Genomic DNA, 10,311 nt, shown 5'->3' on the forward strand with positions numbered 1-10,311 from the left:
CAGCTCAGTGGTGGTTGGTGCCCATTGGGACTGGTAGGGTAGAATTCAGGGAGGCCAACAGTAGGTGGCACCAGAGCCACTGATCCAATGAATTCCAGTTTTCTCCTCCTCCCTGCTGAGTTCTCCAAGGTTAACACTGAGACCTAGGAGGAGAAAGGGGTCACAGGCAGTGTTGCCACCCCCTGGAGAGGTTGTAAGTAAGAAGGCAGACAGGTGGGGACTGGTAGAGGGCAAACTAAGGTTTTGGGGGGAGTGCTCCATTCACACTAATGAACCAGCATCTACTGCTGCCACTATCACAAGCACAGTTGCTGTCCACTGTGGTGCACCAGCATAGAATCATAGATCTGGAAGGTACCACAAGAGTCATTTAGTCCAACCCCCTGCAATGCAGGAATCTTTTGGAACCTCCCTTGGAAGTGACTTGCAGAAAAGTGTCTCTGAAAATAGCCTAAGGGTCCTGACAGCCATGCCTTGAACTTCTTGGAGAGCTAAAGCAGGATATAAATATAACATATAATAAATGATCCAATCTACAGTGGACAGATGAGTCGGCTCCGCTGGGTAAAGAAGAAAGAAGCATTAACAATTAACATGTCTTGCTTGCATTGTATATTACCAGGTGCCGGCATACAACAGGCATACTCTGCCTGGAGAAACAGAACCAGTGGAGCAAGCAAAGGAGATCTTGATCCTCAGACACAAGAGCTGGCAGATCCACATGAACAGAAGTGACTCGGACCGCTTGAGCAAAGAGGTACAAGCCAGGGTGGGCACTGGGGGTGGGTGGAGCATTGAAACAGATTCAAATTAAGGGCAAGATAAGTAAGCTTTTACTCCAGTTACAGTTCTCAGTTTCCTGACCTTATGGCGGGGGGCGGGGGGGGGCGGGGGTCACATGCCCTGATGGACAACCTTACAGGGGCAGCATGGCAGTGGTGCACAGCGCCAGAGGCAAAAGTAGCTAGAGTAGCAATTGTTCGTCCTACCTTTGTACATTGCAGCTATGCAAAAGTCAAGAGGTTTCTGCATGTACTCTGTCCTCCACACAGGCAAGCAAAAGCCATTGTTGCAGTTCAGGGACACATTTGAGCTTAGCAAAGGCACTTATGGAGGGCGTGGAGAAGGGCCATTGAGGGGTGCAGACTGGGGGTAGGTTGTGTAGACTGGGAAGATTCTTGAGGACCACAGAGAGACACAGGCATAAAGCTCTCCAGCAGAGATTTAAAATAGTAGTAACAAAAACATGCGGCGAAGTAAAGTGACTCCCAAAGCATCCCCTTAAAAGATTTCTTTCCAAAGTTTCCCTCTTTCATCAGCATAGGAAAAGACCTCAGGTACGTTAAAAAAACAGTTTACTTACAAACTTCTCAAAAGGTCAGATTAATATGCTTCAGAAAATTGCACAGGCAGTAAAACTTGGCTTAGTTACAAAGTGGTGGTAGTTCCTAATTATTGGTATAGGAACCCAAGAGTGGCTTGTGCGAGCCTTGCGGCAAACCAGCACAAACCACCTCACATGCTGATGAGGCATTTGCTTGACACAATTAGTACTGAAAAACATGTTCTCTTAGGCAAATAAGGATGAATGCTAGGCTAGAAGCCTTTGCCTTGACACCTTCTTTCGTATGTGCAGGGATATATTACTTTTCATAACATGACTATACCGTTATGTTTTTCCCACCCCCTCCTCACTAGTAGTTTGCAGTCATACAAACCAGACACAGGTTTATTCATTTGGTCTCAGGAGAATGTAGCACAATATTTCAGTGTGGCTAACTCTCCATGATAACTCTTCAGTGACAACGAGGCCCTGTTTCACATGGGGTGCTAGTCTTCTTCTCACCACAAGATGGAGCCATTACAATTATTATGTTTACAAGAAGAAGAAAAACACACAGAAAGAATCTTGGGAAAACCATAGGGAAATAATTGTAAATTGTGAACTATTAAACATAATGGTTAGGAGGGTCATGTGTAGTTTAAAAAAAAAAGTTGGAAGAATGAAATGAAATATCTTATTTTGGTTTGTGTTTGTGAATTATTTATCGTGAATTATTGTGAAGTTGTTATCTTGGTCATTTCTGGCTGTACTGTGATTTTAAATTATTGTAAGCTGCCCTGAATGGTGCATGGACACGGAACAGATAAAGAAACGATACTTATTTTATATAAAAAATTTAAAAGGACTGGCCAACCTATAAAAATGTGTGTGCGTGTGTGGACTTAAGCTTAAGAGGGTGGACAGACTTGGTGAAACTACTACATTTTATGGGACCCCTTAAACTTGATTGACATTGGAAAGAACCAAGGCTTTGGGAGTAGAACATCTGCTTTGCATGCAGGGGGTCTGAAATTCAGTCTCCAGCACCTCCAGGTTGGGCTGGGAGAGACCTCCTTTCTGAAATTGTGTGTGTGTGTGGGGGGGCTACTGCCAGTCAGTGTGGGCAGTACTGAGGTAGATGGACCAATGTCCTGACTCGGTACAAGGCAGCTTCTTGTGTTCCTTGTACACCAGAGTCAGGTTCAAAAGACAGATAGACAGGCAGAAGTAAAGAACAGGGTCTTCTGTGCACATTTTGAGTCTGGGAATTTGCTGTCGGAGTCTGAAAGGAACTTGCACTCCTTTCTGTCACTTCCACTCCCAGTTACACCAAGTCTTCTAAATTTATTCTAAATTGTCCTGTTGGACGCCACCCCAATCTCTGAGTGGTGGGAGATTCCAGGGGTTCCAGGCATTTAACCAGTGTTCGGCTTCCTCGGAATGAGGGACAGCAGAGACCACCGTGTCTTTAAGGATATATGGCCTATTGACACATATATGCAATGAGCATATATGTAACCTGCTGGAGGGGCTCACAGCATTAACACTCCAATAAGGAGTGTTCTTCCATAGCCACAGCCTTGAATTAGAACAGGAATCAAGCATCTCTCTCCCTCTCAGGTTTCTGTCTGCATTCTGCTTCTAGTCCAGCTCTCTCTCACACACTTGAACTCCCACCTTTTCCCTTCTAACTACCTACCAGTTTCCTGCCAACCTAGCAATTCAAAAGCACATCAAAGTGCAAGTAGATAAATAGGTACCACTCTGGTGGGAAGGGAAACAGCATTTCCGTGCGCTGCTTTGGTTCGCCAGAAGCGGCTTAGTCATGCTGGCCAAATTATCCGGAAGCTGTATGCCAGCTCCCTCAGCCAATAAAGCGAGGTGAGCGCCACAACCCCAGAGTCGGCCATGACTGGACCTAATGGTCAGGGGTCTCTTTACCTTTACCTTACCTACCAATTGAGGAAGGCCCCCCCATTCGACCAGAGCCACAGAGCCAGTTCCTTTGTTACCCTATCAACCCATACTTTAGGTCATTACCAAGAAGCCGGCCAGCTATTCCAACAATTTAATCCTTGCTGGATCCAGGAATGAGGAGAGTCTCAGGCATGCAGTCTACCCTCCCCTGCCCCCAAACTCACAAATAGTACATTCATGATTATTTGTGCTCATGATGTACTTGGAGCAGTTATGCTTTCAGTACTGTACTGTTTTCACCTGCAAAAGTTGTGGGGTGGGGTGCATGGACCACTTTGTACCCATTTAGTGTAAGTCTCATAACTTCTTGCTGAAATACTGTTAACTTTTTATACACTGGTACCTCGGGATGCGAACGGGATCCGTTCTGGAGCCCCGTTCGCATCCAGAAGCAAACATAACTAGCGACGGCACATCTGCGCACGCACGTGTCGCTTTTCGCCACTTCTGCGCATGCGCATGATGCCATTTTGAGCATCTGCGCATGTGCAAGCGGCGAAACCCAGAAGTAACTCGCTCCGTTACTTCTGGGTTGCCGTGGAGCGCAACTTGAACGTGCTCAACATGAAGCATATTCAACCCAAGGTATGACTGTACTGCAAATTTTCCATTTATTTATTTTTTGTCCCACTTTGGTTGTGCTGTCGTGCAAGAATGCCTTTCCAAACAACAATAATGTTCTCACTTTGGGAAGCATTGCAGAACAACCAGTGCTTTTTTTCTAGAAAAATTTTCAGGGGTACTCTCATTTTGACTCAAATAAAAAACCACCGTTTTATAGTTCAAACTGGGAAAAATAAATACTGTAAATGGACAAAAGTACAAAGATTCACAAAATATTTAGGGGTACGTGTACCCCTGCGTCCCCCCAGAAAAAAAGCACAGAGAACAACCAATAAAGGCCTATGGGAAGCCTTATATCAGGCCTTAAACCCTTGGTTCATCTAGTTCAGTATTGTCTACACTGACTGGTAGTAGCTCTCCAGGGCTTCAGGCAGGGAACCATTCTCAGCTCTACCTGGAGATGTCAGGGACTGAACCTTCTGCATGCAGAGCAGGTGTTCCACCACTGAACAAAGGCTTCATGTTTCTTTTTTTCCTACTAGGAAAAAAATATATATATTAAGCGCCATATAGGTAACTCTATTAGGGACGCGGGTGGCGCTGTGGGTAAAAGCCTCAGCGCCTAGGGCTTGCCGATCGAAAGGTCGGTGGTTTGAATCCCCGCGGCGGGGTGCGCTCCCGTTGCTCGGTCCCAGCGCCTGCCAACCTAGCAGTTCGAAAGCACTCCTGGGTGCAAGTAGATAAATAGGGACCGCTCACTAGCGGGAAGGTAAACGGCGTTTCCGTGTGCGGCTCTGGCTCGCCAGAGCAGCGATGTCACACTGGCCACGTGACCCGGAAGTGTCTCCGGACAGCGCTGGCCCCCGGCCTCTTGAGTGAGATGGGCGCACAACCCTAGAGTCTGGCAAGACTGGCCCGTATGGGCAGGGGTACCTTTACCTTTTTAGGTAACTCTATTCCCCCTCCCCAGGAAAGTTTGCAGAAGCTGTGTGGTCTTTAGGTCAGGAAAATGACAGAAAACAATCTCTCTCCCAGTGCCACTTCTTTGACCAACACCAGAGTCTCCCTCCTCCTTTAAATTACCGTATATCTATAGAAAACCCTCAACAACAGTAAAGCCCAGAAGATCTAATGACTCACCTTCTGCATTATATCTGCTTTTGGGTCCTAAGTTGAATAATTCATTTTTTTTATTGCTAAAACTATTACCATCACACAAAACCAATTCCATCTATACATACAAATTTAATGAAATCATACAAATAACATAGGACAGGTTTATTTGATATCCTATTTCTGATATTCAGAGGAGACGGCTTCTGCTTAGGTTAACAAAATGGCAGGGTCCATGAACAAAAGGGAGGCATCAGATTGTGGGAACTCCAGGGTTTGCTGAAGGACATAAAAAGGTATCTAGGAAGAAGAAGCAGGGGTGGTGTGTGGAACCCAAGTACATATCCTCCAAGTATCCCGATTTTCCAGGGACAGTCCCGGAATTATGAAAGCAATCCCTGCTTCTGATTTGATTCTGGAATGTCCCTGTTTCCTTTGCCACAGAGCTTGAAGATAAGGATGATATAGTGGAGTAATGTGTGCGTTGTTGTTGTTTTTAAAAAGAATCACATAACCAAGCAAATCGTTTGCAGGCCATTAACTATGTCAAACTGCATCAAATGAATCCAAATGCTAGAAATCTCCAACACTGCAAACCAGTTGCTTTTTTAAAAAAATAAATAAAAATCCAACAAATAAAATACATTTCACCATAAACTTCAGGTTTGATTATTTTGCCCATTGAAAACACAGAGGCATAGGAAGGTCCCCTTACACTAAATCAGACTACTGGTCCATCTAGTACTGTCAACTCTGTAGGGTTTCAGCTCTGCTTGCAGATGCCAGGGATGGAACTTGTGTGCACAGCAATGGTTCTATCACTGAGCTATGGCTGTTTCTCAGTAGATCTACACTGAATATATGAAGCTGCTTTTTTGGGTCCCACCAGTGGCCCTCTAGCTTTGTATTGTCTATGCCGACTTGTAGTGACTCTCCAAAGTTTTGGGCAGGGATCTCTCACAGTCCTGCTAGGAGATGCTGGGGATTGAACATAGCACCTTTTGCATGCAAAACATGTGCTCTACCACTGAGCTATGGTCCCTCCCCAAACTGGAGCTTAAAGAAATAAGGGGGAGAATGACCAATTCTTGAACATCCTTTCTACCCTTGATGACCTTTTCAGCTTGAAGAGACACACGCACACACATACACAGAGTGCGCTGCTCAGAAACAATCAAAATAGGATTTGGAAGGCTTATGCCCTGCATGGTGCCTTGCGTGTGTTTTATTTTTTGCAATTGTATCTCCATAAAAGTCCTTTTGGGACCTCATTTGGATGACCTTCTCAGGAGTCATTCAACTTCTGTACAACCATGAATCCTATTGTTATTACAATTGCAGAGACATTGAAAAACAATGGGCAAAGAGCACAGGGTCCCTTCTTACAAGTGAAAAGAAACAAAAGCAACATGGAAAAAAAATGAATTGGGAAGTATCCAGGCTTATTTGGCAGCCCTTACTCTGGGGCCTAGCTGCCAGATCACACGTCCATCAGAGGCTTACACTCTGCTTTAGAAACATAGCAGGCATATTCAGGCTTTCAATGTGGGAACAATAGTTCTTGAGGAATGCAGATTAGTGCTTTAGCAAAAGGACATGGCACTCATTTGCACGAGTCTCTCGACTAGCAAGCCCTCCACTGGCTTCTCGTCACAGAGCCAAGGAACACCTCTGCAAAGACAGGCCAAGTTTCTGTTCGATTTTGTGTGGATTGGCAAATCTGCTGCTTTCCAGATTAGGTTGGACAACTGTGTCCAAGGTAGATTGGTTTTAGTGCATCACCTTAAAAAATGTATGATCTGTAAACATCACTCCTCGTAAACTGTGGGTCTTGTGTATTTTTAGATGTCTTTTTCTTATCTTGGCGAAAAAGGAAAATAAATGGAAACAGGCTGGGTGGGAGAGTAACAGATGGCTGTTTGTATGATCCAACTTAATGGTAATCTTCAGGCAAATGTAGAATACTGGAGTTGGAAGGGGCCTCCAGATGTTTCTTGGACTTTGCTCCCATCAGCCCTATGGAGGGACACAGGTTCCCCATCCTTGCCATAGATAATCAAGCTCCCCAACCTATCGGAAGCTGGAATCTCAGCCAAAGCCATCCATGTGTAACCTTACTTCCAGCCATGGACGGATTTGGCTACTGTATTTTGCTGTTTATGGGACTGCCTTTGGAAACACACTGGAACTTCAGTGCATACCTCTGCTAAGATTCCGAATGGGGCAAAGTGTTTGGATGATGTACCCATGTTGTCATGCCTGACACATTGGCAGAGGCATACCTAGGATCCCTTGCACCCTTGGCAAGAAGCTGTATTGGCATTACCTCCCCGCCCCCCATCACCTTTGTGTCATGTTTGATCTTGCCACAACAGCAGCGGTTCGTTGCCACAAATTTTTGCCATACACTGCCTAGTCTGATAGCTGATTTTTGTGTGTGTCCCCCTTGGCCTGTGTCTCCAGCAGGGGCTGGTTTTGCTAACTCCTAGGTATCCCTCTCTAGGGACGCGGGTGGCGCTGTGGGTAAAAGCCTCAGTGCCTAGGGCTTGCCGATCGAAAGGTCGGCGGTTCGAATCCCCGCGGCGGGGTGCGCTCCCGTTGTTCGGTCCCAGCGCCTGCCAACCTAGCAGTTCGAAAGCACCCCTGGTTGCAAGTAGATAAATAGGGACCGCTTACAAGCAGGAAGGTAAACGGCGTTCCGTGTGCTGCGCTGGCTCGCCAGATGCAGCTTGTCAGGCTGGCCACGTGACACGGAAGTGTCTTCGGACAGTGCTGACCCCTGGCCTATAGAGTGAGATGGGCGCACAACCCTAGAGTCTGTCAAGACTGGCCCGTACGGGCAGGGGTACCTTTACCTTTACCTAGGTATCCCTCTGCACATTGGCTTTTGGTCCAATGCAGGTTCAGTGACTGAGGTGATTTTCTAGAGTTCTAAAATGTGTGAGGTGCCAGCCTTCATAGGAACAACAGGCTCACGCCTGAGACAGTGTGTGTGTGTTGCATTGAAATTAATAATGGTAAATTTATTGTTGTGGACACCCATCTGTCTCGAGAGACAACAGAGTATGCCTCTGGGGGTGACGTCAAACTGCTGTGTTAACAGCACCAAAGTGACTTCCCTGGGGTACACACACATTTAATACATCTAGAAGAGTTTTAACATCACCAGGAAAAGCAATATCAGCAGAATAAAACAATATACACATAAAGCATATAAAACAAGCAATAAAAAACAATGTTTTAAAGCCTGCAACAGTAAGTCCCCAGCGTACATTTCAATTAAAAGGTGTTTGGATTTTTTAAAAGGGGTTTCTTTATGCAAATACAGACTTTCCAAGGACCCCTATTTTCCAGGGACAGTCCTGGATTTACAGAAACCATCCTGGTTTCTGATTTGATCCCAGAATGTCCTGCTTTTCCTTCAGACATCCCTATTTTCATCAGAGAAATGTGGAGGGTATGGAGTTGTGAGACCCCCAAGCCAAGGAGATAAGTAATTATACAACCTTTAGAAGACATCTGAAGGCAGCCCTGTATAGGATTTTTTTTTAATGTTTCATGGGTGGTATATGATGATGATGATGGTGGTGGTGGTGGAATAGGATGTCCCTATTTTCATTGGAGAAATGTTGATGGGTATGCAAATATGTGTTCTTTCATATTGCTGGCACGTTCCCTTGGAGTCTTCTGTGGGGTATGGTTAACAGGAAGGCATGAAACTGTATAGGTAGATGCACAACAGACCCATTTAAGCATATAACACTGGGGATATGGAACCTGTGGCCCTTCAGATGTTGCCGAACTACACTCCCACCATCTCTTATTATTGGTCACACCGGTTGGGACTGGTGGGAAATGGAGTCCCCTAACACAGGATGAGCTTATCCATCCCTATATTCAGCCTATTCTCTTAAACTTTGAATGTGTTTTCCAATGTTCAGCTCCAATAATTTTGGGTCTATTATTTCTAAATGGTTAAAGGATCAGACTGTGAATTATGTTCTTTCTTCATTGCAGAAAGATGATTCTTATTCATCAGAAGGGGCTGATGGGACTAACCCCAAACCCAAGTTGTGCAGGTCCCTTACTGGTAAGTTGGAAAACTCTGAGCCTAATTATCCCAACACTGGTCCAATTTGAGTTCCACATGTTTTCTGAGTGAGAAGATTTCAGATTCATTGATAGGCCTTGATGCTGACCCCGACCCTTCTCCTAGCCACCAGATGCTTTTTGGTAAGTGACAGGAAAATCGTTCTTGCTGAAAATGAAAAAGGGCAGTTGCTGGAAACTTCAGGTGGGAAGAGTGCTGTTGTTGCTTGGGTCTTACTTGTGGGTTTCCCAAAGGCATCTTGTTGGAGGCTGTGTGAGCTAGATCTACCTTCTTGATCCAGCAGGCCCTTCTCAGGTTCTTATGTTCAGATGCTGGTGTGTGAGTTTGGCAATGCAATGGTGTTTTGATGTTGTTTTCCCTCCTTTGACTAATAACAGTATAATTGCAACAGGTTTTTATACCTGTGTAATGGTTTTGTACTACTACTTAGAAGCCTACTTTGGCATTAAGTAGTAGTAGTAGTAGTAGTAGTAGTAGTAGTAGTAGTAATGTTTCTAATCAGGCACATATCTTTCCTTCTTTCCTACAGCCAGGCATTCTAGAAAAGCTCCGAGTGTGAAATCTAACAGATCAAAGTCAGTTGGTTTTATTATACCTCTGCAGCCAAGTACAACCCGCTGGGTTAATGACGAAGAAACTGGGAAAAGGCCAATTTCAGAGGAGAAGTAACACCATGTCTTGGCTTCCCCCCTGCACTCCTTTTGTACCTGTATTCTTTTCCTGACTTTGTAGAAAACAATAGAAAGTGCTTGAAATGCACTCCTGTGTTATCACATTTCCTCTTTCAGTACATTGGAACTGGTTTGTGATTATGTTAAACACTGTATTTATTTAATTAATTTTATTTAGGCAATGTATATACTGCTTAATTACAGTCATCTCTATGCAATGTACAAAGAGTGCAATACATTGGTGGGAGGCGGGGATCAGCTAAAGCTATAAAATCAGTTAAGATGCCTGCTGGAATAAAAAAAAGTTTTCAGGAGGTCCTGGAAGCTCAACAGAGATGGGGCCTGTCTCAAATGCAAGGGAGCTCCATAAAATAAAAGAAGCATGTTCAAACGTATCCAGTTTCATGAGGAATTCTCAGAAATCTTAAAAAGAATCCATATGATCATTTATTTTATTTAACAACATTTAAGATTACAGATTAGGGACGCGGGTGGCACTGTGGGTTAAACCACAGAGCCTAGGACTTGCCGATCAGAAGGTTGGCGGTTCG

At 44.8% G+C, this 10,311-nt stretch overlaps 1 protein-coding gene across 1 annotated transcript in view; it reads left to right on the plus strand.

The window, feature by feature from the left end:
* The window catches only part of LOC114589450 (sodium/hydrogen exchanger 2-like), a 32,835-nt gene extending 22,524 nt beyond the window's left edge, over positions 1-10,311 (plus strand). The window contains exons 10-12 of the mRNA XM_028715811.2: positions 623-757; positions 8,996-9,068; positions 9,619-10,311. Of these exons, the coding sequence (XP_028571644.2) occupies positions 623-757; positions 8,996-9,068; positions 9,619-9,758 (348 nt within the window). The 3' untranslated portion in view covers positions 9,759-10,311. The remainder of the gene's footprint in view (positions 1-622; positions 758-8,995; positions 9,069-9,618) is intronic.

This window comes from Podarcis muralis, chromosome Z, assembly GCF_964188315.1.
Source record: "Podarcis muralis chromosome Z, rPodMur119.hap1.1, whole genome shotgun sequence".
Classification (NCBI taxonomy): domain Eukaryota; kingdom Metazoa; phylum Chordata; class Lepidosauria; order Squamata; family Lacertidae; genus Podarcis; species Podarcis muralis.